The sequence below is a fragment of the Kryptolebias marmoratus genome, linkage group LG10, assembly GCF_001649575.2.
Source record: "Kryptolebias marmoratus isolate JLee-2015 linkage group LG10, ASM164957v2, whole genome shotgun sequence".
Taxonomy (NCBI): Eukaryota; Metazoa; Chordata; class Actinopteri; order Cyprinodontiformes; family Rivulidae; genus Kryptolebias; species Kryptolebias marmoratus.
This window is the reverse complement of record NC_051439.1, coordinates 23922152-23949962: the sequence shown is the minus strand read 5'-3', so window position 1 is coordinate 23949962 and position 27811 is coordinate 23922152. Positions and strand designations below refer to the sequence as shown.

Here is a 27811-nt window from a genome sequence, read left to right as displayed (position 1 = left end):
CTGGCTGTTGGGGTTCTTCCTCTGTCTGTGCAGCTGGCTGTTGGGGTTCTTCCTCTCTCAGTGCAGCTGCCTGATCAGGTTCTTCCTGTATCTCTTCAACCAGCTGTTTGGGTTCTTCCTCTCTCCGTGCAGCTGACTGATCAGGTTCTTCCTGTATCTCTTCAACCAGCTGTTTGGGTTCTTCCTCTCTCCGTGCAGCTGACTGATCGGGTTCTTCCTGTATCCATGCAGGCGGCTGTTGGGGTTCTACCTCTGTCTGTGCAGCTGGCTGTTCAGATTCTTCCTGTATCTGTGCAGCTGGCTGTTTGGGTTCTTCAACAGTCCGTGCAGCTGGCCGTTCAGATTCCTCTGTTTGTGCAGTCAGCTGTTTTGGTTCTTCTTGTATCCGTGCAACCAGCTGCTTGGGTTCTTCCTCTCTCCATGCAGCTGACTGTTCGGGTTCTTCCTCTGTCCGTGCATTCATTGAGGACACAGCTGGACTCATTGCCTCGTTAGCAGGTTCAGGTTCAGTTCTGGTCTTACCTTGTTCTGTGACTGACTGAGCAGCAGACAGCAGACGGGTTTCATGTTCATTCGGTAAAGTTTTCATTATTTCAGACTCCACCTTAGTGCTGGCAGATGTCTTTGCCTTTTTCCTGGATGGTACAGGTGAAGTTTCGTCACCAACAACAACTTCACTTGAGATTTCTATGACTGCTTTGACATTTGGTTTTTGGGTTTGAACAGGAAGCGACATTTCCTCCTGAACAGGTGTAGATTCGTCAGATAAAAGAATATTTGGCTGCAGTTTAACCTGACCCTTCTCAAGTAGACGCTTGCTTTTACGTGGCGGGGCCACAATGATGGTGTTTGTCTCCTGCAGACCTTCAGGAGAAACGTCAGACACCTGTTTATTCCTCTCAAGTTCCTTGAATAAAATGAGAAAACGGATATTTATTACAAAATGGTGCTATGGATAAACTTTATATTAAATCTTTAAGATCCTTTGAAACATTTAGTTAAAATGAGTTGTGAATACCTTCAACATGTGAGTCAGAGAAGACTTCTGTAGGTCTGCCTGTCTGAGGGCGTCTGAACTCTCTTTCTGCAGGTTTCTGAACAGGTCAGGGGTCAAACAGGCTGACAGAAACTGTTGGTGTGAAAACGCCTCCTGCAGGCTGTGCTGCAACATTTCAACTTCTTCTAATGATACCTAAACCCAGCAGGAAACAAACAGACATTTAGGTGTTCTTAGCAATCAGCAATCTGTCTGAGTAATAAAAGAGGGTTAGAGTTCAAGTAGGACACTAACATGAGTCACATTCAGGAGCTTACTGATACAACATTTATTCAGACGGGGTTGGTGTAGTTGTTAGGAAAAATACTAAAAAAAGGGAACCTGAATGGAAGAACTTGAGTCTGATGGTTTGTTGAGGTTCCATTGTTGCAGGGCAGAAAGACAGTCCTTCAGACACCCAGCTGTGTTTCTGCAGCAGGTTTCCTGATGCTCATGCAGTCTGGACTTCAGACTGTCAACAAAATGGAATGAATAAAAACAGTCATTTATATTGTATCTGCAGAAATCACGGAAGACAAGAAATAAAACTATTTTTACTTCTTCCAAAACACTGGTCTCCCAGAAAGAACTGTACTTTAAAAGAAAGTCATGGCTGCAGGAGAATTCCTCAGAGAACGTGTTCCCATGCAGTCTGCTTGTATTATTTAATAAAGCAGATTTATTAAAACTAAAACGGACACAGAGCTCTAATGGAAGATCAGAGTGAGCGTCTGAGGCAGGTTGCTGACATGGAGAATAATTAAAAAGGAAAAGCAGCTGAGAATTCAGAAGGTTTACAGCTTTAGAGATGAAAATGTTCATGTTCTTTAGATAAGCAGGAAGAATGTGAAACAAAACCTACAGATCAGAAAGCTCCTGCTGGTACAGCCGGTATCTCCGGGACAACTCATCATAAATTTAATGTATTATATCTGTTCATCCATCAAATGTGTTTACAACACCTGCGTACCTGGCATGTTGCTGGCACAAACGTTCAACCGTACTGATGACGTCTGCCAGCAGCTCATTGGTGGAAGATGTTGATGTCACTTCCTGCTGCAGATTAGAAACTTTTTGACCCAAATCTTCAAGTGATTTCTCACAATTCTAAGAGAAACAAAGAACATCACATCATTAAAGGTTTCCTTCCTGCAGTGCAAATATAACTTATGTAACCATTTAAAGACTTTTCTAAAATAAAAAATAAAACCTTAGCGGATGCTATGTTTGCAAAAAGAAGTATTTCTATAATTATACATGTTTTGTAGAAGTGGTTCTGGTACCTGCAGGCTGTTCCAGTGCTGCTGAAGCTGAGCGATGTTGTCCTGAGGTTCGTTGTAACTCAGAGCCTGATCCAGAGAGCGGAGCTCCCACTGCAGAGCTGCTGCTTCCTCCTTCAGGCCCTCAGAAACCCGGCTCAGCTGGCGCTCCGTCTCCTCTAACTGCACCTCACAGGTCATCAGGTGCTCCCTCACTTCCTGCTCTGAGCTGCTGCAGAGGTCGTGGAGACGGCTGACCCCCAGGGTCAGAGCGTCCTGACCTCCAGGGGTGCAGAAGCTCAACAAACTGTCTTTGGCAGAGTCCAGATCCTTCATCTCTCTGTGTTCTCTATCAACCGTCTGCAGCAGAGCCTGGAATCAAAGCAGGACGAGGATTATTATCAGATTATTAGGATACAAATAAAGTCTTTGGAAAGTTGCATAAATGTTCTCTACGTTTCCAGTTTCTACTAGAAGGAAGTGTTTTGTTAGACAGGAAAGTGTCAAATGGAAGAGTAATTATCACCTGCTGTCAAAAGGAAAGGTGGGTGATAATGATTTTGCCAGTGTCTGTTGGCAGCTGGACAGATTTTAATTGAACTAATCACTGGGTGTACATTTATATCTGATTCAGTTTTGGGTTGTGTTTGAATTCACTACATAGTGCTGTATATCATGAGTCGGCCATTTTGTTGTGCTGCTTGAAATTTTATTTCATTTTTTATCCACTATAAACCGCTCCCATGGTTCAGTAAAAGCCATGTAGGGAAGTTGTTAGTAAATTGGGGGAAATAGACCATAATGCATTGGGGTTTAATCAAGGCTAATGGTGAAAGATTATTCCAGATCATATTGTATGCAACACTACTTTCAAGATATGACTAAAACAAGTACAACTCTGTCATTTCTCAACATGAAATGATCTTAGCTTGAACTCTGGCATAAAAAGCATTTCTTCAAGGAATGCCTGGCCTTTCATCCTTTCAGATTGATTTTCTCTTTTTTTGTATCATAAAAAGATTTATTTCTTGATCCAAATTGTTTTTTGATTGATTTTAACCTTCAGGGTGTTGGCAGTGTTGTGAAGCCCGTGTCTGTCAGCCGGAGGCGGTCCCAGGCCTTTAACCTGCTCCCTCAGCCAATCCTGAGCTGCTTCGTGCTGCTCCATGAGCAGAGTGAAGTGTCGCTCTGTCAGAATACCGTCCTCCAGGTGTCCCATCACATCCTGACAACCGAAGACATAAACAGAACAACTTTACTGGGCCTACAGGAAGTCTACTTTCTATCTTACTCATAGGAAGAAGACTAGAAAGAAATGATTCAATTTATTTCTACTTGAAAGAAGACATCAAAGGTGCTCAAATAATTATAGTTTTAGGGTTAACAAAGAGTAACTGCTAAAAACTAAAGTGTTAAACTGCTACATCTGATTAACATTTACATTATGATGGACAAAATAAAAGTATTTGTAGTTTATTTGATCTTGAGCGATGTTGTGATTCCACTGAGATAAACTCACAGTTAGTTGTGTCAGCAGAGCAGGGATGGACTCCTCTCTGACTGCTGAGGACAAATCTGTCCAACTATGGTCTCCTGTCATTTCAAACAGCTCCTTTGCCTTAAAATAAATAAATAATGTTTAAATTAAGTTTGTTTCCTGAGAAGCATCAACCTGCCACAGTTCTTTACCTCTGTGCATAAATCTGAGAGAACAGGGGCCAAGGCTGAAGTGTGTTCCCTGAGGGTGCGGGCCTGTTCCACGGCCTGCCGTCGCTCTCCTAGGCCCGGCCAGGAGAAGACGTGAGGAAGGCTGGACGTTTGTCTCTGGAGCTCAGCCAGTTGGGCCTCAGCCTGGCTTTGTTTATACTCAAAGGAGACCAAACGCTCCAGAGCGGCCTGTAAGAGTCTAACAGATCCCAGATGGTACATCTCAGAACATCAGAACCCAGAGTAGATTTAAGAAAGAAACCAGCCTCACTTTAATGAGAGACTGATGGATTTAAGGAGAATAAATGTCTGATAGTGGATGAATGCATACTGTATGTGTGTGAATAAATTCTGGCATTAATGGCCCCTCATACACCCACCCTTTATTCAAAATACTTTGTAACTTTAAGAAAAGAGATGTACAATTATTTTATTTTACTAGTAGTCATACATGTTATAATAACGACACATATAGTTAAATTTTCTAACATTATCTTGTAACCTAAACTCAGTCTGTACCTCTGCGTGTCCTCAGCAGCTTGGACAACTGTCTTCCACCTTGTCTCCATGTCTCTGACTGTCTTCTGAACTTCCTTTTTCTTGTCCTTCTCCAGGTCCATGTGCTCGCAGAGAGTCTGCGCTCGCCTCTTCAGCTCCATCACCTGAGCGTCACCGTTGGCCTTGAAACTCAGGATGGCCTGAAGACAAAGTTTGTGTGGTTAGAATCCCATTTATCTACAACAGCAGTCATCAGTCATCTGTAAGACTTCTTCTGTAAAAGATCATTTGTATAAAAACATGTAAATGATTGTAAAATCTGTGGCCTATAGCTCACCTGTGCAGTGGCCAGCCTCTCCTCAGTCTGAGTCTTGCTGCCCTGAGGGCCTCCCATCATGGAATCAGCTCGTTCCTGCAGGTTCTGGAGCCAACTCCTGGTGCCGCCTGCATGGATCCAGAAAGCCTCCAGCTCCCTGGACAGCGAGTACTGGATCTCAGCTTTCTTCAGAGCATCCTCAGCAGTCTGCAGGACCGTCTGCCACAGATCCTCTGAGTCTTGGACTTTCTGCTGGACCTCCAGCTTCATGTGCTCCTCCACGTCCTCCAGGTCAGACAAACGTCTGCTTTGTCTTTGCAGCTCAGTCAGTTTGGAGTCTCCTTCAGGTTTGCAGCTCAGGATGTCCTGAGGATTAAATATCTTAAGTTAAACATGTTTACATTAATCAGTGAAGAACCTGACCAGAGAAATAAGATGCAGGCAGCAGGGATTACTGAGACCTTTCAGAAGAATACAAGGAAGATGAAACTTTTAATTGAGAGAAACAAACTTTTATATCCCAAACTAAATTAATCAGAAATAGAAACAGAAATGCAGACATCAGGAAAAGCAAAGCTAAAGTTATGATATTCAGAACAGGTTCAGTACTGTGCAAAAGTCTTGAGCCACCCTTGAGTTTTTAGTTTAAACTGCAAACTGTTTCCTTTGTTGTCTTTATTTTTTTGTAGTTTTTAATGTGTGTAACCTGTCTCCTTCCTGACTTTGCTGCTGATCCCTTGAATTTCCTCGCTAAGGGACAAATAAAGGGTTATTCTATTTTATTCTATTTTTCTATAAAACAGCACAAAACTCAAGGGATGAACCAGTGTTGGATCTTTGGGCTGTTTGTTTCTAGCAGCTGGTCATAAAAACACATTTATGGAGAAACCCAGTTTACAGGAATAAAACCTTATTTTACACAAACAAGCAGCATCAGAGCTGAAAGAATGATGCAGCTCTCAAGTTCTGGTTCAGATCTTTGATGGGTTTTTCACTTGTTCACTTTCCATTTTCACCAGCAGAGAATAAACAGTTTCAGGCTCAGAGCTCTTCTTCTTACTGAGGCAAAAGAAATAATGTTAATAAAACTATTATCTTCAGGAAAAGTGCCTCAATAATTAAAAGATTTTTCTTTTTTATATGTGCAGAAATAATGTTTTTTCTGTTTTCCTTTTTTTATTATTATTTCTTCTAAACAAACTCCAGAAGACGTGACTAACAGCCTCTCAGTAGACCCTCAAAAAGGCGGAAGAACTGCTGCTAAAGACCAGAGTGAGAGAGCCTGGCTTCCTTCAGACTGACCTGAGCTGATTTCATGGCCTGCTGTGGATCCGTCTGACTGTCTGGAGAAACCAGGCTGTGCTGCTTCTCCTGCAGCCAGCTGCAGGTGTTTCCTCTCAGAGCTTCGAAGGTCTTCAGCTCGTTATGGAGAACAGAACGTCTCTCAGCGTCACTCACAGCTTCTTTAACGTCCTGCAGAACTTTCCTCCACTCCTCCTCGGCAGCTCGTGCTTTCTGCTGGACCGCTTGTTTTTTATCTTCCTCCAGACTCTGAGAACACAAACTTTGAGCCCGACTCCTGAGCTTCTGGATCCTGGACTCTCCTTCAGTCTTTAGGCTCATCATGGACTGAAAAAGATGAGGAATGTTTGTCACAACTGAATTAAAATGGACATTTATTTAATCAGGGACAACGCACAATAAAAACATTGACCTTGTAAAAATACATGCAGAGATGAACTGTTCCAGGCAGGTAGTTGGTAAAAAACAGGAAATACAAAATATCTGTTCACAGCTGCTGCTGAGAGTAAAAAAGGCTTTAAGGAGGGAGAAGCAGAGCTATTGTTTTAAAAAGTTAACATTTAAGTCTATCTTCAAGTTCTCCAAAAACTCAAATATTATGTAACTGATGAGATTTTCTGTCCTGATTCATGATGAATCCAGTCTGTGACTGTTTTACCTGCCTGAGACCAACCTGTCATGCAGTAGAGATGATGTTAAATAATCACTTAGCTGACAAGTGAGAGCTGAATCACAGGTAAAACCCAAGTATTTGAAATTCTCTACATGTTTTAGTTTTGACAGAAATATGAGGACAGTCCTTGAGTTTGTGCCTATTTGTAAAGAGCACATTTGCAGTTTTCAGTTTTATAAAATAGGACCAGAGATTGATTTTTTTCCTCTGTTAATTTCAACCTCTGATGCAGTTTTTCCATGAATATAAAATACATTATTATAAATTATTAGTTCATCGCAGGTGGTGGGTAATGTAAATGTTAAAGAGCAGCAGCTCAGGATGCAGAGTGTCTTATTGGCCCACACATCCAGTTTGTTTAAAAGTTACTGTGCTCCCACCTCTCCTTCCTGTCAGAGCTTGTTTTAATGCCTTCCAGGAAACAACAACACGGTGACTCTAACCTGATCCAGGTACAGAAGCTGCAGCTCACCTGTGCTGCCTGAAGTCTGTCCTCAGCGTCAGTCCGGCTGCTCAAACAGCTCAGCTGCTGCTGGAGATCCTGGAGCCACAGAGCTGTGTCCTGCTGATGGGACTCAAACTCTGTCATCTGTAAAAACAGAAAAGATTGTTCAACATGGTTCAGTGAGGAGGAGGAGGAGGAGGAGGGACGACTGGTTTTACCTGGGATTATCTGCAGGTTGTTCCTACAGTTTAACACAGAAACTCACCTCCAACAGTTTCCTCTCTGATTCCTGGATGATCTCTGCAGCCGCAGCAGCTTCCACTTGTTTAGCACTTTGCAGAAGCATCTTCCATTGCTCCTCTGTGTTTTTAACTGTCTGCTGAACCTGGAGCTTCCTGCCCTCATCGGCACCCTGATGGTCACACACAGACTGACCCCGCCTCCTCAGGTTGTTCACCTGGACGTCACCCTCAGGTCTGCTGCTCAACACGCTCTGAAAGGAAGAGATTTTACATCAAACACTGAGACAGTAACAACTAATAACTTTAACTTTGAGAACGGAGGATAAAAACATGTGTGCATGAATGAATCTCATCCTGTCTGAGAGCGTGAGGCCTAAAGAGGCATAACAGGCATGCTCTGAGACATCTAACTTCTGACAGGTATTTTATCTGAACACACCTGAGCTGTGTGTCGTCTCTCGTCAGCTGATGTCTGAAAGCTTAAAGACTGCAGTTTCTCATGTCGCTCTCCGATCCAGGATTCAGTGTTTTTACTCTGAGAATCAAAATCGTCTGAGAGACTCCGGAGCTCTGCTTGTCTGGCTGCCTGCAGGACTGCTGTCCACACCTGCTCCGTGCAGGACACCAGCTGTTCCACATCCTGTTTCCTGTCCTCCCTCAGGTTCTCACACAGACGCTCAGCCTGGAGCTTCAGGTCGAGAAGCTGAGATCGTCCTTCAGGTTCAGACGCCAGAACAGCCTGAAAGCAAGAAGAGGTTCAGATTCAAACTAAATACAGGGAATCAAGGTTTAAAGTTTGAAGGAAGGTCTTAAAAGACAAACAAACAAATATATAATCCGTTTTTTAAAGTCAATTCAAAAGTACCTTCTCTAACAACTACAGGACATAATAAAAAAAAAGTTTTTCCCCAAACCATTTCAAGCCACAAAGTAGCTTAAAATGACTGATGAATAATTTGAGAGTATTTCATCCTATAATTAGGAATCAGTATCTCATAATTTTGGCTTAATAATTTTTTTAAAATCAAAGGGATGTAAACGAGCTTCTATACTGGTGTAAACAGCCTCTTTTAGAAATGAGACAAAATGATGGTTTTCCACCTAAAAATATACTTTTGTCTTTTAAAAAGTCATCAAGTCAAAAGAATAATACTTTTTGTTTGTCCTTCAGGGCTTCCGTACCTGTACACCAGTTTAATGATTGACCCTCTGACTCACCTGCAGAATCTGACACCTGTCTCCAAACTGCATCTGAGCCCCAAGACCCAACAGCTTCTGCTTCTGCTCCTTGATCCAGGACTGGAAGACCTGGTTCTGGTTTTTGAAAGCATCAAAGTCCCTCTCCGAGGCAGCCTGACTCTCCGCCTGGTTCAGAACCTCCTCAGCAGTCTGGAACACGTTCCACCACTGTTCCTCTGTGTGTCTGACAGCATCCAGAACTTCCTGCCTCCTGCTGTCCTTCAGCTCCTGGTTTTTACTCAGGCTCTGACCCTGGTCCTTCAGATCCTGAAGCCTGGACTCTCCATCAGACCTGGAGCTCAGAACAGCCTGAAGAGATGAGAGGATGAATCTTTAGAAGATGGTTCTGCACATTAAACCTCAGTGAACTCAGTCTGGAACACACCTGCACCACATTCAGCTTCTCCTCAACCTGCATGTGATCACCAAGAGATGCCAGGGCTTCGTTCTGTTCTCTGATCCAGGACCCAACACTTTGATTCTGGATTTGGAAAGCATCAGACTGTTTGTTTAGTAGAGCCTGAGTTTCAGCCTTACTGAGAGCGTCCTCAGCAGCCTGCAGGAGTGTCCTCCACTCCGTCTCCGTGTCTCCGAGGACCAGCTGAACTTCCTGTTTCTCGTGGTCTTTCAGCTCCTCCTGCTCACACAGATGGTCCACTTCAGCTCTCAGGTTCTTCACTTTGGATTCTCCCTCAGGTCTGGACTTCAGCACGTTCTGTTGGGGAGAAAAAAGTTTGGCCAGTGGCCGTCTGAAACCCGACTCTGTGACCCAGAAAGTGTGGGAAACGTGAGACAAAAAAACAAACTGTGACCAAATTTAAACATAATTAAAACCCTTTATGCCTGAACTGTGACAAATAAAACTGCACATAATCTGCAGGAAGGATATATACGTACAGAAACGCATCATAAGAACAAATTCAGAGGGAATCCAAGTGAAAAGTCTCATATTTTCTCACAGTTTTGTGTTTTTAACAAGTCTCAGCTCAGTGAGATTCAGACTTGATGACATTTTACTGATTCTCCTTCAACTTAAATCCAGCAGCTGGAGGAAAAAAACTTTCTCAAGATGACTTTAACCTCCTGTTTTTCTGTCTTTTTCTGTCTGATGTAGTTTAAACGTATACTTATAAAATGGTTATAAAACGTTACATTTTTCTGCCATGCTGTCGATCAGCTCAGATGGAAACTTGGTCCACTAACCAGAGCTTTGTCCTTCATGTCCTCCACCTCAGAGTCTGAAACAACAGAGAAGTCCCTGATCCAGGTCCTGGTTGTGTCTGCCTGGGCTTTAAACCTGATGTACTCTTCCTGCAGGACGCTCTGGGCCTCTGCCTGCTTCCTCAGCCGGGCCTGCAGGTTTCTGAAGCGCTGTAACAGGTTGTCCCCGTCCTTCAGGATGTTCTCAGCTCGGACTCCATGTCTGCGTATCGATGCTAAGAGCTCGCCGAGAGCCTCAGCACGGCCGCTGACGCATGAAGAGAAGCAAACAGAATATCAACCAAATTACAACATTTCTACCACAGACTGACATAAAAAACAGATTTTAACCAGATTCAAGATGGCCACCACAGCTAACAGACCTCAGCAAGCACAAAACTTACTGTAACTTAGTTTACAGATGCTGAGCTGGTAGTAGCTGAGAGTCGTCTCCAACACTCTGAACACTAAGAGTCTACAGTCGGTTTCTGTGGCGGGTGACATGCATTCCTCCAAGGAATGCTGCTTTTAGCGTTAGGAAGAAAAAAAAAAACGTCAGGAGGACATGTTCTGTATCCGTTAATATGTAGGAGGCCAGACGGGTCACTCAAGGACACTCGGGACACTCGGGTCAGGGACAGAACAGGACACTCGGGTCAGGGGCGGGACACTCGGGTCAGGGGCGGGACACTCGGGTCAGGGGCGGGACACTCTGGTCAGGGACAGAACACTCTGGTCAGGGACAGAACACTCGGGACCCTCTCGGGTCAGGGACGGGACCCTCTCGGTCCAGGGACAGAAGGGGACACTGTAACGTCCCCCTTACCTGCAGTATTTTTACAGACTTTGAACATTATTCCTCCGTGTTTACTTGCATCATTAAAGTACACGTGAGGGTAATAGTTCCAGTTTGGTGCTCGTGCTGAAGGTCACCTCTCATCCTGAAGTTCCTCCAGAAGAAGCGTCAGATTTTCTGAGACCAGGGACTGTTTCTCTTTGTTCTGCAGCCACTCAAACAGGCTCTCATGCTGCTTCTGCAGACTAGAGAACAAACAACGGTTTAGTTACAGTCACACCAGTCCTTTTACTTCTCGTCAGTGTTTGACCCAACAAGCTTCTATTACCTGTTCAGGTCACTGAGGAGAGACTCCATCTGTTTCTGCCTGTTGTGGCAGTGGGTTCGAAACGTGCCGACCTCCTCCTCCTGCTCCTTCAGCCAGGCGCTGAGCTCGGAGAGCTGCTGCGGAGGAACCTGCTGGCTCGATCCCTGCACCCGGTCCTGGATCTGACCCAGACGTCTCTCTGTGTCCTCAGATTTCAGAAAACGCTGATGGACATGAGACAAACCATGAGGACACACCAGGTATGCATCAGATTACATCCAATCAGCTGACTCATTCTCTTACACGCAGTCTTTGCACTGAAGTTTCCACGTCTGTTCTGCTCTCAGGGTTCTCAAAACACTCATTGACTGACATCTGAAGATCCTGGAACCATTCCTCAAATGATTCCCTTTCATCTGGGAAAAATAAAAGTGATTCATGAACAATCTGTTTAAACTTGAGCACAAATGCAGGCAATATGCTTTCCTTCAAAGACTGCTTCTTTTATTCTGAAATGATTTGACAGGAAACATGTCCTGTCCTTAAACACTAACCGCTGATGACCCTGGGCAGGCCTTTGTCTCTCTCCTCCCTCTTCAGGTGAATCAGGTCTTTGGTGCGAGCGATGACCTCTTTCATTCTGCTACAGTCAGAAGAAAGTTCCTCCAGAACCTTTGGACTGGCCACGCTGGAGACCAACCCCACTTCCTTCAGCACGGCGTTGGCCTGCTCCTCCTGAGCCTGCAGCTCTTCACAGACAGCCTGGAGTGGGACACATCAACAAGCTGAGGTGAGTTTCATTCATGTGAGAACCCCACCATCCTGTTCCCACTTCTGTACCTGGATCTGAGCTTCTGCATTTGGTTCTGAAGCATCGATCTGACTGAGACAACCCTGGATGTTCTCCACAGATGTCTGACACTCCCCGATCTTCTCACACAGATGTTTCCTCACAGCTATCAGCTCTTCAAAGACATCTGTGCAGTCAGTGAACAGCTCCTTCACCTGCTCCATCCTCTTCCTCAGCTGGGTCTCCATCACCTAGAAGGTGCAAAGAAGGACATGTTTGAAAGGAAAGCAGAGGAGAGGAGTGGGGCACAGGAACCCTGCGGAGGTCTATCAGCTCACCTGCAGCTCTAGAGGAGCCTCCTGACTCTGCAGCATCTCCTGGATCTCTACAGACTTCTTGTGGAAATGCTCAATATTCTCCTCGTTGGTGTGAATTTCCTCCTACAAACCAGAAACACTTTGAGATGAGTCCAGTTCTTCCTGAAGGTAAAAGGTGGTTTCATCTTACCCTCATGGAAATAACTTGTTGTTCGTCGTGGAAGGGATGACCCGCTGCAAACAGGGCCAGCTTGGCTACGGCCCAGTTATCCACTTCTGTCCCCAACATCAGCTGTTTCTCCCACAGCTCCACCCCCACCTGAAGGTTATCCATGTAGGTGTCAGTCTTCTCTGTCACCTGCAAAATTATACAAAACAATAAATATAAGACATCAATATTCGGAGCAGTGTCCAATGTTTGATTTCGGCCTGTTTTAAAGGTTCAGAAAGCTTTAATGTTGTTAGAAATAAAATTAAAATGATCAAGTTCTGACAAACATCACATTACTGAGTAAATGATGCATCTCTGTACACGTACATCCAACCAGCTGTCCATCAGTGTGCGTGCCTCTGCTTCAAATGGAGTCTCGCTGCAGTCGGGGAACTTCTTCAGTTCAGAATGGAGCTGCTTGCAGACACCCCTCATGTCCTCCATCTGCTCACTGACACCACCCAGCTCCTTCTTCATGTCACACACCTGGAGGAGAATCCTGTTAGTGAGAACATCAAAGTCACATCTGTGGAAACACCTTATGGACTCACCTTCATCATGGTTCTCTGCAGGTTGTCTTTTCCCACATAGGAAGCCTGATCGGTGATGGTCTGCTCAGCTTTCTGAATGATGCTGCTCAGGTGACTATGGCAGGTCTGGAACTTCTTCAAAAGATCCAAAATAAGTCTGCACTGTTTCCTTCTGCAGAGGACAAAAGTACAGCACACAAGGGATGGTTTTCATATGAAGGTACAAGCCCAGATCAAGAAATATAAGTCATTCTTCTATGGCTTTTTAGAGAAACCTTGGACACGATTTTTACTGACTGTTTGTGAATCTTCATGTCAGAATTAACATGAGAATCATCAGTTTGCCTGAGTGGCTGTTTGTTATTTACAGGCTTGTGATAAATGTCCCATTCTCTGCAGAGCTGTGTTCCTGAGAGGCTTCTGAATGAATTTAGTTTCTGTTTCTTTACCGGAACATAGTGTCAGTTTTGGCCCTACCTGTCACAGAAAACTCTCTGGAACTCATCCCACTGTGCCTCCAGGTCTTCAAGGAGGTTTTCTCCTCCTCCTTGTGTTTCTTGCAGTTCTCGGAGGTTCTGAAGCTCAGACTGTTGATCCTGGAGCTGGACCTCCAGATCTGACAGGGAACGAAGCCTGAAAACACAAGATGATGAAGTTTTTCTCTGATATTCAGGATTTCATGGTTACAGCATAGAGGCACGTACATGTGCTGCACAGCAGGGATGGTGGGCTCTCTCAGGTTCTGCTTTTCAATCGTATCTTGAAGCTTTCTCAGCTCCCCGATCACACTCCTCTTCCTCAGACCCAAAGATCTGCTCTGAGTCTCCTTCTGAAGGCCTGTCTGCTGGCTTGCCAGTCCTCTGTCAGCGTCCTCCAGCCTCCTCAGCAGGACTGTCACCATGTCCAGGCACGAGGCCGGGGCTCCGTCCCTGGTGATGGTGAGCCGGGCTCCCTGCAGGAGCAGGTCCAGCTGAGGGGCCTTGTCTTTCAGACTGTCGATGCTCTGTTTGATCAGAGCCAGCTTGGTCCGACAGTCCTGCAGAACCACGGAGTCGCTGCAGGGGGCAGCTTGGACTCCAGATATGTCCTCCTCCACGGTGCGCAGGGACATGAGGAAACGGTCGAGAGCGCGAGCGGCTGCCTCGCTCTTCTGGACCTGCTGGCGGAGCTGGTCCAGGCTGGTTCTGTGGGTCTCCACTTCACGGGTCAGAGGAAAGAATTCTCTGGGGTCAAGGATGCTGGATTCAGGGTCCAGTCGGGACAACTGGTCCAGCTCACTTTGAATGTTGTCGTCCAGTTCCTTTAGTGAAAAGAGACAAAGTTTAGAGGTGTAAAACACAAATGAAGCTAATCTGCATGAAACAATTTGTGAAAAAAGACCAGGAACTGGATTCTGTTGTACTGAACCGCAGACCGGGTGGATCACAACTGGTTCTAAAGTTGACCTAGTCCCAAATAACTAATAAAGGACTGAAACAGAACAGAAAAACATTTTTTATGTGTCAGGAAACAATTCAGGCTCCTGATCCGTGGATCCTCAAAGAGCAGAGATTTATCAGGAAACCCAGATGGAGACTGAACCGAACATCTTCAACAAGTCAAGAATTATCAAGATGTGTTGTTTACATTTTGAACTGAACTCTTTCTGTTCCGTTTCATCAGTCGGCATCTTGAACTGAAGCATCTCAGAGCCAAGAATACTCCTTTTTTTTAAATTGTTTTTATACGTGGCAGCTCTTTTATTGTTTTATTATATTTCAGAAATCACAGACAGAAACCCTGGAAGTCTGGCAGTTTGTCATCCATAAAATGAAGTTTTTCCCCTTTTCTGTCTGTCTTTATTAATGACCCTCACCTCTCAGTAAAACACACCTGTGTCAAACCCAAGGCCCGTTGGCCAGAAACAGTCCTTGTTATAGTTATCTCCGGCCCATCAGATGATATTTAAATGCCAATTCAATAAATACTCTGCTGATGGCACACCTTAATGTCCTTCAGGATGTTGGTGTTGGACAGGCTGAAACCACTGATGTCTTTGGGCTGTCTCAGGTACCGGTCCAGCCGGTCGGTGAAGTCCACCATGTGGTTCTCCGTGGAGTCGATCTGTCTGAGAGCAGAACCCAGAGAACTGCCTCTTCTCTGAAGGTTCTGCTGCTGGCTGCGCCACATCTCCTGCAGCTCGGCCTTCTCCTGCTCCACAGAAGAGTCCCCGCTCAGCTGGGAACACTGGGTTTCATACTCGGACCACAGAGACTCCGTCTCCTGGCGCACGAACTGGAGACATGAGGACCGGTTTGTTTCTAACATCTAAAAAACTCATGTAAAATAAAAACGAACTCCTCGTGTGTCTGACACAAGGAAACTCGCACCTGGATTTCCTGGAGCCGTGTGTGCAGACCTTTCAGGGAAACGGAGTCAGAAGGAATCTCCTTGAAGCTTTGCTCGTTTTTAGCCAGATGGACCTGCAGAGTCCTTTTACAGTTCTCATATCTGGAAGTTCCACACAGTAAAATGATGAAAACTGAAAATAAATACAAATCAATCCCTCAATACGTTATTCCTCATTGTACCTTTCAAAAGCCTCCTTCTTATTAACTTCCTCTGCAGACGCCTGCTTTTCTACCTGAGGTGTGTGCGCCGCCGCCTGAGGCGCCTAAAACACAAAGAAAGCTCTTCAGTTCTTCAGCACGCAGACACAGAACCTTAAACTCAGTTTTTAAAATGTAGATGAAAACTTTTACTAACAAAAAAATGGATTTATGAAGTTAAATTGAAGTTAACTTTATGAAGTTAAATTGAAGTTAACTTCATTAAAATGAAAAAGTCTAAAAAAATTCCAAGTTGTAAGAAAAAAGCAGAAAAAGTACCAAGGGGGTGAATACTTTTGAGGCCAGATGGGTGAATCTTACCTCCACTGACACCTGAGGTTTGTCACTGGTTTTTTTAGGCCCTTTTTGTATGTTCAGATCTTCACCAAGAGCCAAATAAATCCTGTAAAATCAAAATAATCATCATCTTTCTCTTATTTCAACATGCTTTTACACAAGTCAACAAAAATTGAAAGTAACCTTCCTAAATATTTATTTTAAAGAAACTGAAACAAAAAGTATACTGCACATGACTGAATCTTATATTCACACTTTTTATTCAATGAAAACAACGGTGCCAGGCAGGGAAGTTCAGTTTGTCTGTAACTGAAAAACTGGCACAGGTTGATGATTTTACACCTCAGTAACGGAATAAATAACTTGCTTCTGCAGGCTGAAGATGAGATTCCATGACAGAAGCTCACCTGGACTCAGGGTGTGGAGCGTCTTGGTCTCCGCTGAACTGCCGCTGGATGGCAGCCAGCCTCGTTTCACACTCCATCAGCTGGGTCTGGGCCAGGCGGTGAGCGTCCTCAGGGCTCAGAGTATCACACAGCTCCTTCAGAGCCTGAAGGTGCTGCTCGGCCTCAGCAAAGTCTGCTGAGAAGCAGGCCTGGTCAACGAGATCAGAGAGAGACAAGTAAGGAACAAAACAAACTAAAAATTCTCTAAAAAGTTCATTTATAATAAACTGATAACATAAAATATTACAATCCTGGAAAAAAGAAAGTCCACCCTCCCATTCCAGGGTTTTTCCTGTCATAACAAACTGATCTGGTCTTTATCAGGTTCTAAAAGGATTTAAATTCAGCCTGAAGTGAACAAAAACACCCAACAGATTCTATCGAGTCGTTATTTACTAAACAATACAGCAGCTTATAGAAACTCCTTTAAATCTCAGAATTTTCTGTATCAGTCTCTCTCATGGTTGTGGAGGAGTTGTGGCCCACTCTTCTTTCCAGCGTTGCTTCAGGTCATTGGTTCCTGTTTGTCTCTCTCATGGTTGTGGAGGAGTTGTGGCCCACTCTTCTTTCCAGCGTTTCTTCAGCTTATTGGTTTCTGCTCAGCTCTCTGAGGTTCTGGTTCTGGTTCTGGACCGTTCTGTTGTAGATTAGCTGCTGTGTTTGGGACACATCTGATTCCAGAATCAGCCCAAACCATCAGCCCTCCACCTCCGTGCTGACAGTGGTCATCATTTTGATCATGTCCTGAAACATAAAACCTTAGAACTGAAAGAGTGGACTTTCTTTTTACCAGGACTGTAGATAACTCATTAGCATCTAATACGTTCAAAGTAAAAGGTTTCTTGTACATACAGCAGAAAAGACACGGCAGATGTTTTGCAGAACACAAGCCAACCCCCAGCAACCAACAGATGCACAAAAATCAAAGAATGCTGTTTTCTTATTTTCCCCTCTCTAACATTATCTATACTTTATTGTTTTCACCATCAAACAGATGAAGAGTTTTTATTCTTGATGTTATCGGTAATCACGAGTTTGGCTTTTCTGGACAACATTTAAGATACGGACAGTTAATACATTGAACACACCCCTGCAAAAACAGCATTCTCATAAAAAGCCAGAATAAATTCCCACTGACGTCTACTCAAACATATTCAAAAGCAAAGCAGGTAAACTAAGCTGCGCACCCATCCTTTGAAGCACACCTACAGAGTTTAGCTGCAGTAATTTCACTACCTGTTCCTGTTTGTTTAAGCAGGAAGCTAAATGCTTCTCACAGCGCAGGGCAGCTGAATTAAAATCTTTCCTTGTTACTGCAAACCGTAACTGATTCAAAAAGCCTGAGATCTCAGCTCTCACACCCTGGGAGATGATATAAAATCAGTTTAAATCAACAATAACATGACAACCTGCAGTAACATACAGTACAAAGTAAATGCAATCATTGATTTACATAGTGGTGGCTGTAAACTCAAATTAAAAAAGATCACAAAGCTAGAGCATAGTTGGTCATTTTAGCTTTTAGCTAATGTTTTTGCTAGTTTTAGCTTTAGATACAGAACATTCCCACTGCAGTTTAACTAGTTTCCTACCTCCCACTGCATCCTGACAGACTGGGTGAAGGAGTCCATGTCTCTGAGCTGTGAGGGGGAACAAAAGGCCTCCATGCCCTTCGCTGCCCTCAGGAACTCCTCCAGGAGCTCCGGGTCAAGAGTCCTTAGAGTCTCCTGAGGAGAAAGACAAACACCTGCAGGATAACTTCATGCTAATCAGTTTATTAGAAAACCTGAAGGCATTACGAGAAACACAGTTAGTTTATTTCAGCAAGATTCAAGTCAAATATCTCCTCAAGTAAAAACAGCACATATCTTATTATAGACCCATTAATAATTACCCCCCAAAATAACATGTTTATCAGTACAGCTGAGAGATTTAAATCACATTCAGATACAGGAGCTAGTTACATTTACCTCTTTAACTGCTGCTTGCTCAGCTGACAAACATTTATCTGTAAAGACAGAGATGGCCTCCAGGATGTGTGCTTGCAGGCAGTGCTTGGCCTCCTCAAAGCCATTCATGGCCAGAGCTCGAGCCTTGATGTAGGCCTCTGTGTAGGCCTGAGGAGGAGCCTGAGCCAGGGCAGGAGGTCTGAGGAGGTCATCTGTGGACTCAGCCTGGATCTGAGGCAGAACAGGGACTTGAAAGACAGGGCTGGTCTGTTGTTGCTGAGGTTTGTGTTGAAGGGGAGATGGGATCTGACGGTTCGATGGTGGAAGTGGTTGAGTCGGAGGTCTAGTCTGTAGTGGGGATTGAGTCTTGGACTGTGGAGGCATTTGGGGTTTGGGTAAGGATGGTAACTGAGTCTGTGGTTGTGCCTCAGGTTTGGGTTGAATCGCTGATTGGACCTTGGGTTGTGTTAATGGGTCAGATTTGGGTTGAATTAGTGGCTGAGCCACAGGTTTTGCTGGGGTTTCACTCTGAACCTTAGACTGTGGAGGTGTTTGGGGTTTGGGTAAGGGTGATAACGGAGTCTGTGGTTGTAATGGTGCCTCAGGTTTGGGTTGAATCGCTGACTGGACCATAAGTTTTGATGTTGGGTCAATATTAGGCTGAATTTGTAAGTGAGCCACAGGTTGTGTTGGAGTTTCAGTCTGCAACTTGGACTGCAGTGTTGATTCATTCTGAGATTTGGTTGGTGTCAGAACCAGGGGCTCGGTTGTTACCTGAGGTTGTGTAGGTGACTCACCCAGGGGTTGAGCTGGTGATTGAACTTCAGGTTCTGAATCATCCAAAGGTTTTGATGTTGTTTGTTTTTGCATCTTGACTTTAGTTGAAGATTCGAACATTGCTGTTGTAGTTGATGGAACTGGTTTGGGCAGAGTGGGTTGACGTTTGGGTTCTGAATCAACCTTAAATTGGATTGGTGATGGTACCTTTTGTTGGGCTGGTAATTCAAACCCTGCTTGGTCCAGAGGTTTAGACAGTGGAAATGATGGACCTTTTACCTCAACCATCGGGAGAAGGAGTTGGGAGGGTTTGGACTCTGAGGAGGGCTTGGTGTGAGACTTGGCTTGCAGTTCTGGTTGTGTATGGATGTGTGTTTGAGACTGGGCCTGGGCCTGAATTTGAAGCGGGCCCTGTAAAGGTAGCTGAGACTGGACTTGGTGTGGTGGTTGTGATTGGGGACCTATGTGTGTTTGGATCTGAGCCTGATGCTGAACCATTAAATACTGCTGAGCCTGAGGATGTTGATAAGACTGGGAGTGAAGTTGTGGTATTGGCTGAACCCAAGTCTGCTGCTGAACCTGGCCTTGTTCTGTTTGGACTGTATGAACAGGTTGGTGGGGCTTGATTTGGATGGGACCCTGGGGGGTGATTTGAGGTTGGGTTTGAGACCATGATTGAGTGTGTGCCTGGAGATGAGTTTGAGGCCGAGTATAAGGCAGACCCATGTGAGAAAACATATTGGGGGGGACCTGAGGCCCTTGCTGGGGCCACTGTGGTACAGGCTGAGCTGCTGGGTAGGACTGAGACATTGGCACTTGAGCTTGAGGGTATAGCTGTGAAACAGGATGTCTCTGTTGGAATATGGCCTGGCTTTGTGACTCCTGTTTTTCTGTCCAATGCTGAGATGAAAACTGGGAGTAACCCTGGTGATAAAGCTGAGGTTGAGCTGCAGCCTGAAGATGCTGAGAAGACATTGGGGATGAGGCTCGGACTGGAGTCCAGGCCTGCAGTTGGCCCTGGGAATGAAGACTATGCTGCAGGACTGGAGGTTGAGAATGAGTCACAGGGTCAGGAACTGGATGGACCTGATGATGGACTGCAGGTTGAACTTGGGTTTGATAGTGAGTTGGTGGTTGGTGATCACTTAGCCTGGCCACTGGTTGAACATGAGTTTGAACCTGGGCAATGGACAGATTACTGGTTTGAAAGTCTGCCTTTTGCTGAGGATGGGTCACTAATTGGACATGAGTTTGATGAGGAACCTGAGACTGAGCTCCCGACTTTGCACAGATCCGAGGCATGTTCATGGACTTTGTATGGATTTCAGAATGAGTTTGCAGCTCAGGACGGGTTTCATGATGATCTCTGGGCTGTGGGTGAGTTTGAGTAAAGGTTTTTGCCTGACCAATGGTTTCAGGCTGGTCGTGCATTGGGGGTTTAGGAGAAGGGGGCCTGACAGGTGCCCAAGAATGTGGATGAGTCCGAAGCTGAATGTGGGATGGCACTGGAGGCTGAATTAAGCCTGAAACCAGTGCTGGCACAGGCGAAGAGGGGCTGATAGGAGTCCATGTCTGAACTTGAGCAACAGATGGACCGTGGGCTGGACTCTGTGGTTGCAAGAGATGCAGAGATTCTAAAGGGACAGATGTTTGGGACAGGGACTGGGATTTTGTAGAGCCATGGAGTGTTGGAAGAGTTTGAATTTGCGACTGACTTTCCTTTATTCCAGTTTGTGAGAAGCTAGCTGCTGTTTGTTGGGTCTCTGTAGAAGAGTGAGACACATCTGTGAGGGACACTTGGACCACAGACTGAAGCTTAGACTGCATTTTGGGTTGGGACGGATTCAGGATCTTTGTTTGTTTGTTAGACTGAGTCTCAGTTACAGTCCGGGGTTTAGTCTGGATGTTTGAATCTGGTTTGACCTGCCTTACAACTGGGTGTGCTTGTTGTTTAAATTCCTGAAACTGCATTTGTTGTTGCTGCTGCTCTTTTTGTTGCCGTCTTTCTTTTTGTTGTTGCTGCTCTTTTTGTTGCTGTCTTTCTTTTTGTTGCTGCTGCTCTTTTTGTTGCTGTCTTTCTTTTTGTTGCTGTTGCTCTTTTTGTTCCTGAGCAGCTTTTCGTTGCTTTTCTTGCAGTTGTCGTGTCTCCTTAGTAAGTTTTGGGTATGGTTCAGGTTGTTCCCCACCAGTTGACAAATGAGTAGCGATGGCTGTTTTTAACTGTGACTTGATATGTTTATCCTGATCAGGATCTTGTTCTGGATGTGGACCTGGAGTTTTCTTGTTGCCTAAAGCAGCTTTTTGCAGCCAGGGTCGGTTCTTCATGGCCTGAGCCTTTCTGCTCTGAAGCTCTTGTGAGCTCAGAGATGTTTTCTTTGCTGTTGGTTGCTGATGTGAAGTCTTCTCATGGAGCTCTGTTTTCTGTTTTCCTTTAGTAGTTTCTTTCACAGTTGTAACTATCAGCTGTTCACTTTGATATTGATAAACTTCTCTCTGATGGTGGTCCTGTTCTTGCTTGTGCTGCTGTTGTTCTGGTTCTTCATGCATCAACTCTTGTTGATTTTTCTTTCCTACTGATTGCTCATACTTGAGTTTTTGCTGTCCTGTTTCAGTTGTTGTTTGTCTGGAAGGATCTTGTTGCAGGAGCTGTGGTATCGGATCTTGATGTTGAGTCTCCTGTAGTTTTTGTGCAGCGATCTCTTGGGAAGCCGGAGTCCGTCCCTGCGGTGAAGACCTGGTTCCGGTCACAGCTTGAGCATAGGTATACGGCAATGGTGGAGACACAATTTTTTCTTCTCTGTATTCTTGCACAACTATCTTTGGCACAAAGGTTCTGTTACTGTGATGTGAACCCAGACAGATCTCAGACTCCTGAGTTGGCAGCTGGGTGTCTGAGGGGCTCTGATGTTCAAGCTTGGTTTTATCTTGAATGAAGACCTTCGAAGGAGGACCGGCCTCTGAAGGACTTCTGCTTCGGTCCCTTCGAGCTCCCAGGCTGCTCAGCATACCAATAGCTTCCTGAAATACCAAATAATCACATTAGAACGTCTCTTTATATACAGCATCTGTGTGCCAGTGAGAGAAATCTGCTAACCTGAGATTGGGCCACAACAGCTTGAACTCGTTCCTGCATGGCAGAGGCATGGAGATACTGGATAGGTGAGTTCTTCTGACTTGTCATGACTATAACCTGCAGGTCCTGCTCCTCTGTGACAACCTGACCCTCCAGCTGCAGTCCACGGGAAATTATGACCTGCAAATAGAAATTACAATTAATGTTCTTTAGTGTCTTAATAAATATATGTTTAAACCCAAAAGTTTTAATTAAAAAAAGCAACTGGGCTTCTTTTCTGTATTGAAGATGTTTCACTTCCCATGTGGGAGAGAGTGGAGTTCCAAGCTTTAAACTACATGAGATGCTCCGTTTACGCAGCTAAATTTTACTGCAGATTAATCTCCCTTCCTTCCCTCCTGAGGGTCATTAGGATCTTTGTCAGCCTGGTTCATATGAGAGATGTTTTGGTCACATGAAAATACAAAAACAAATACATCTCCAAACATCTCTTTTTGAGCCAGGCAAACAAAGCCCTTTTAAACATCTCATGATGTTTGAGATTTGCCAAAAGCTCAATGACTGAGAATCTACACCAGCAAATATACGTTTAAGAAACGACACAAACAGTACCAGCTTCCATTCAATCCTACCCTGGCTCTGGGGTCTTGGCCTCGCTGTTTGTGTCGTGGATCTGCAGCCCTCAGCAGCTCGTACATCTCTCTGGCCTCCATCTCCCAGAGCAGGAGCTCAGCTAATCTTGTGTCCAATCCAGATACACTGTGCTGCAGCTCCGCACAAACCTGCTCTGCCTCGAACAAGGTCTGCATCACCTGATGACAGGGAAAGATGGAGGCCCTTAAAACGAGAAACGGTGCATGTCATGATAAATGTTTCAGAGTAGATATCTGAGGAGAACTCCTTCATACTTCAGGGACTGCAAGCCTCAGTTTTTGTAACAGATCAGAAGGAGATTCTGGAGAGGGACCGAGAGCCTCCAGGTCCACTTCTTTTATCTTCCTCATAGTGAACTGAAGAGCAAAAACAAAACGAGAGAAATATCTGGCCATCAAAGGAGAGAAAATGAACATCACAGAATATAAAAGTAAGGGCTCCGTGGGTCCAACCTGTAGTCTTTTCCTGTAGGTGCGTAAAGGAGCAGCCATGGCCTCCAGAGGTTCTTTAAGAATCAGCGTGGCCTCTCGGATCAAAGCCTGGAGCTCCGGAGAGTTTACCTGGATCTCTCCACTGCCTTCAGCTCTGCTTTCCTGAGTTAAACAACAGGAATGTTATAATGAGACAGTCGGCCAGCGGTCTTCATCATACAAACAGATAATTGTATCATCTGTCTAATGAGTAAATCTAAATGTTAATAAATGCGAATGCTTGGTTTTAAGGAGAATACATATTAAATGCTATATTTGCTTAAAGGGGACCTATTCTGCCAAATTCACTTTCTGCATGTTTTTGTTCTTCCATTTGGGTTTCTGCTGCTTCTAGAAACAGTCCAAGCATCAAACACCACCCAGGGGTTTTTTGACAATAAGTAAATGTTTCCTGGTGTCTGCAAAACCACCTGTTTCAAAAACCTCGGGATTGTTGCATCACAATCCCTGTTACCTAGCAACCCCAAGCCAAGCCCAGCCCTTTATCTAGCAACCCACGTGGAGCTCCGCCCACTTCCTTACAGGAAGACCATCACGTTAGTTCTGCTGGTTTTACCGCTGAACAATGTCTGCTGGAAAGTTCTGTTGTCGGCTGCAATATAGAAGATGTACTGCTGACCCGACCCGCTAGCGGTCGGGTTCTGACCCGCTGATTAACGCTGTCCCGACCCGCTAGCGGTCGGGTTCTGACCCGCTGATTAACGCTGTCCCGACCCGCTAGCGGTCGGGTTCTGACCCGCTGATTAACGCTGTCCCGAGTTTAAAGGGGATCTTTTATCCACCAACCAGCTTTAACTTACAGAAGTGTTTCCTCTGATGAACTCTGTCCAGTGCAGGTTGAGTTTGCGCAGCTCATCTGCCAAGGTTCTGCTGGTGTGAGTGTCTGTGAACTCCATCAGGAAGTTCCCCGCCTTGTTAAGGTGGGTGTGTCGGGTTCCCCACTCAGACATGGACTCAGGCGTCACCTGAACAACAACAAGCAGCAGCAGGGGAGAGGAATACCCAGAGAGGTGTAAATATGCACAACTGGAACAGCTGAGTGGTCGAGTTAAAGCTTAAAGGGCTTTGTTTGATCTATTGTGTGAATGCTGACTCAGCTGGTCATAAATCAAAACATTCAGCTCATTCAGGAGATGCAGCTGTCACTTCTGCTTCTTTTCATTTTTATACTTTTCAAAACATTGAACTTTATCTACAAATATTTTAGCTATGTTCTGTTACGTTTAGCAAACCTTTTGCTACATTTAGCTATAATAGTGTCACATTTAGGTATTAGCTAGTGTTGTGTTTCTTTGAGCTTTACCAACTCATTTCAGCTTCCTCAGTAAATATCAGCCGTTATTCAGCATTCACGCTGCGTCTCTTTTCTAATGTCCCATTCTGAGCAGCGTTTAGCTTGTTTGCTCTCACAGATCCTCACTGATAGTCTGACCTGAGCGCTGCCATCTTCTGCAGCTAAGATACTGACTATCTTCAAATACTCATCACAACCTCATGGTGACAAACAGGTTGTCCCTTTAATGTTTAAGTCTACATATTTTTGTTGAATTTGAGACATGACATTGTAAGATTAAATGTGAATTTAAGGGGAATTATTCTGCCACTACAGAAACTGTGTTAATCGTACCGTCGGTCTGTTTCCTCGGCTGTGAGTTACTGATCCCTGCTGAAGCCAGGCCTGAATGGAGCTCATGCAGTCGCTGTATGAATCCCAGGCGGACAGAACCCGACCCATGATGCTCTTGGCTGATGTCACACCCTCCAGAACCAGCAGGGTTTCCTCCTCGAGCTGCTTTACCTGCTGACTGACGCTGTGGTAATCTGCAGCTGAGGAACAAACACACTCAGGTTAATGCTCCACCTGCTTCATAAAAAGAGTTCATCAGAAGCAGAACACTGACCGAGGGCAGATTTACTCGAATATTTCTCAGAGATCTGCTTCAGCTTCCGAAGAGCAGCTTCCAACAAAGAAGGAAGCTCCTGTTTGTTTACCAGTTCCTGTGGTAAATTAAAACACAATCAGTTTAAATCATTCAATTAAGATTAAATCAAAGTAAACACAATCAGTTTTAATTTACAAAAAACAGAGTCATCAGACTGCAGGAAGTATGTTAATGCTGAAGACACATCCAGGACACGGCAAATCCTAAGAGCCAAAAATGGAAAATGTTTTGTTTCTCATTCAAGGAATTTGCTAATTTGTGATGCTCCTGCTTAACTGCTGAGGTCCTTACAAAATAAGCTTAGAAATCAGGATCATCAGGATGATGGATATGTAAAGTTTCTGAACATTTGACAAAAACCTAAATGTCCTGGATGGTAAACCTGCCTGAAAAATCTGATCCCTCTGGTTTCTTACATGCCATTCCTGCAGCAACACCCTGACAGCTTCTGGAGAAATATACGGTCTCTTCCAGACTTGGAGCTTGGCCTTAATCTGACCCAGCAGGTCCAGAACTGTGTGGCGGTGCTCCCGGTTCTCCAGCTTGATCCCGTGGTACTTGGCAGTGACTCTGACACTGGTAAATCTGGTGGAGAGAAAATCACATCAAAGTCCATCAAACCTAAAAAATGAACTTTATGTTGATGTGCAGTAAAACGTGTCCTTTTAAGATGTTACTCAGGCTCTGGACAACCTCAAGGTCCGGGTCCTGGTCCTATGAGAACCTCTTTATTAAAACATTGAGAAGCTGTGGAAAGTGAACTTGTACACACACACACACACACACACACACACACACATATCAGAGAGTTCACCTCCTCTTCAGCTCATCCATCTTGTCTGCAGGAACCATCATGTTTCCATATTTGTCCACGTTTCTGAAGGACTGGAAGGTTCTGAAATACTGTGGCATCTCCTCCAAACAAGTCTGCAACAACAGGCAGGAGGTTCATGCACATTTAAATCTACATTTACTGGTAAAGGGACTGTACTTCTACAGCACCTTTCTAGCCAATCAGGCCACTCAAAGCACTTTCCAACACAACCTGTCCTCATTTACCCCTCCACACATCACTCCACTAATCATTTTATAGTCTAACTCCATTCATACACCGATGGGGCACATCGGAGGCAATGAGGGGCTCAGTGTCCTGCCCAGGGACTCTTTGACATGTGACTGCTGCCAGGAATCGAACCTCCAACTCTCACTGGAGGACGACTGCTCTAACCACTGAGCCACAGCTGATGGATTTCATGCAATCATGGACCTATCTGTCGTTCAGATGAGTTTCTTTTTGATCGCAGATATAGAAAATCCTCCTTTAGGAACCTGTTGTGAAGCATCTCTTACTTTGAGCAGCTCCTGCTTCTCCCTGGCTTCATCAGCAGCACAGCCGTGGTCCTGAGGATCTCCCTGTTCCTCAGCCAGAGCCCCCTCTGTCTTCAACAACCAGCGGGCCACCAGGTCCAGGGGGGGCGGGAGGCTCATATCCAGCTCCATTCTGTATTCATGAAGCTAAATCCAAACCCAGAAAAGAGATTAGATTGAAGTCCAAGCCTTTGTATTACTGAGGAACATTAATCCACTGATACAGACAGGAAACATGAGACTGGGCTGTTTTGATTTAAAACATCTAAAATCCTGGCTGTGTGAATCTGGGGGTGGTAGAAGTTCAGCTGTAGTTATGATGTTCCAAACATAAACCAGACCAACTTAGGTTAGCACAGCTCCAAACTTGATTTTGAATAAAACCAGAGTTTTGTTAACCTTTTGGTTGAGGGCGTCCCAGGCCTCTCTGAGAGCCCGCTGCTCTTTGCTGAGCTTTGGAGCTCGTCTCATGGCCGTCAGTAAAGGCATGATGGGACGCCGCTGTTCATTAAAGGACACCAGAAACGTCTGAAACACCTGCAGAAAACAAATGCCTTCTTTTGTGTTGTTCATGTACAGGAACAGCCCAAACACCAGCAAAAATACTTTAATAAAATTAAACACAATCTTCTGTCAGGTTGTTTTTTAACACTCAAAGATGAATAACATCTGAACTTCATGTTTAAATTTACATTATTACTGAGGGGCTGTAAAATGAAACCCACATGATATCTCTCTGAGTAACTTTCTCCTTCTGTTGAGTCCCATCCTTCCAGCAGCTCATTGTAGGCCTGACCGAGCCAACAGGTCACCTCCTTCACTTTACCCTCAGCTGTCGTCTGAACAGAACAGGAAACATGTTTACAGATGGGGTTAGTTCTTAATCCCAACAAAGTAAAACTAAACTCTGTATTTTATGATGAAGATGAAACTAAAATCTTTTTTTTCCTTTTTTTGTGTTTCTTCAGACTTCATAAAAGATGTTCTTTCAGGAGTTAGAGCAGAATAAAAAACTGCCTCAAACTTGACTAAACTTTCTAAATTCATTAGAAATAAAGCTGCCAACATCCTGTTCTGACCCGACACGTGCATGTTGTTGGGTCTGGTTCTGGTTCTACCAGTAGAACCTGCTGGCTTCTGTTCTTCAGTGTTCCTGTTTCAACAGGACTGAGTTTATTTTTCTTTGTCCAGAGCCCTGAGATGACCTGGTCGGTGCAGTCTGTGGTAGTTTGATGCAGTCTGTGGTAGTTTGATGCAGTCTGTGGTAGTTTGATGCAGTCTGTGGTAGTTTGATGCAGTCTGTGGTAGCTTGGTGGTAGTTTGATGCAGTCTGTGGTAGTTTGATGCAGTCTGTGGT

General features: G+C 44.7%; 1 protein-coding gene across 2 annotated transcripts in view; it reads right to left on the bottom strand.

Annotated features, from left to right (window-relative positions):
- The window catches only part of LOC108250816 (nesprin-1), a 65615-nt gene that overhangs the window by 25237 nt on the left and 12567 nt on the right, over window positions 1-27811 (bottom strand). For both annotated transcript variants that reach the window (XM_037977959.1, XM_037977960.1), the window contains exons 11-58: window positions 27180-27293; window positions 26854-26991; window positions 26437-26601; window positions 25901-26013; window positions 25503-25671; window positions 25045-25141; window positions 24771-24970; window positions 23944-24108; window positions 23105-23245; window positions 22907-23008; window positions 22631-22810; window positions 22020-22178; window positions 18170-21943; window positions 17792-17926; window positions 17436-17561; window positions 16161-16348; window positions 15778-15859; window positions 15439-15521; window positions 15238-15358; window positions 14852-15142; window positions 13573-14168; window positions 13346-13501; window positions 12890-13040; window positions 12666-12824; window positions 12318-12485; window positions 12149-12250; window positions 11861-12061; window positions 11575-11782; window positions 11324-11436; window positions 11042-11244; window positions 10851-10958; window positions 9921-10185; window positions 9103-9432; window positions 8697-9026; window positions 7918-8217; window positions 7502-7729; window positions 7264-7380; window positions 6119-6445; window positions 4838-5182; window positions 4522-4700; window positions 3985-4201; window positions 3815-3913; window positions 3356-3520; window positions 2320-2667; window positions 2007-2143; window positions 1379-1508; window positions 1019-1192; window positions 4-907 (exon numbers count right to left, since the gene is read on the bottom strand). In XM_037977959.1, the coding sequence (XP_037833887.1) occupies window positions 4-907; window positions 1019-1192; window positions 1379-1508; window positions 2007-2143; window positions 2320-2667; window positions 3356-3520; window positions 3815-3913; window positions 3985-4201; window positions 4522-4700; window positions 4838-5182; window positions 6119-6445; window positions 7264-7380; window positions 7502-7729; window positions 7918-8217; window positions 8697-9026; window positions 9103-9432; window positions 9921-10185; window positions 10851-10958; window positions 11042-11244; window positions 11324-11436; window positions 11575-11782; window positions 11861-12061; window positions 12149-12250; window positions 12318-12485; window positions 12666-12824; window positions 12890-13040; window positions 13346-13501; window positions 13573-14168; window positions 14852-15142; window positions 15238-15358; window positions 15439-15521; window positions 15778-15859; window positions 16161-16348; window positions 17436-17561; window positions 17792-17926; window positions 18170-21943; window positions 22020-22178; window positions 22631-22810; window positions 22907-23008; window positions 23105-23245; window positions 23944-24108; window positions 24771-24970; window positions 25045-25141; window positions 25503-25671; window positions 25901-26013; window positions 26437-26601; window positions 26854-26991; window positions 27180-27293 (13303 nt within the window). The remainder of the gene's footprint in view (window positions 1-3; window positions 908-1018; window positions 1193-1378; window positions 1509-2006; window positions 2144-2319; window positions 2668-3355; window positions 3521-3814; window positions 3914-3984; window positions 4202-4521; window positions 4701-4837; window positions 5183-6118; window positions 6446-7263; window positions 7381-7501; window positions 7730-7917; window positions 8218-8696; window positions 9027-9102; window positions 9433-9920; window positions 10186-10850; window positions 10959-11041; window positions 11245-11323; window positions 11437-11574; window positions 11783-11860; window positions 12062-12148; window positions 12251-12317; window positions 12486-12665; window positions 12825-12889; window positions 13041-13345; window positions 13502-13572; window positions 14169-14851; window positions 15143-15237; window positions 15359-15438; window positions 15522-15777; window positions 15860-16160; window positions 16349-17435; window positions 17562-17791; window positions 17927-18169; window positions 21944-22019; window positions 22179-22630; window positions 22811-22906; window positions 23009-23104; window positions 23246-23943; window positions 24109-24770; window positions 24971-25044; window positions 25142-25502; window positions 25672-25900; window positions 26014-26436; window positions 26602-26853; window positions 26992-27179; window positions 27294-27811) is intronic.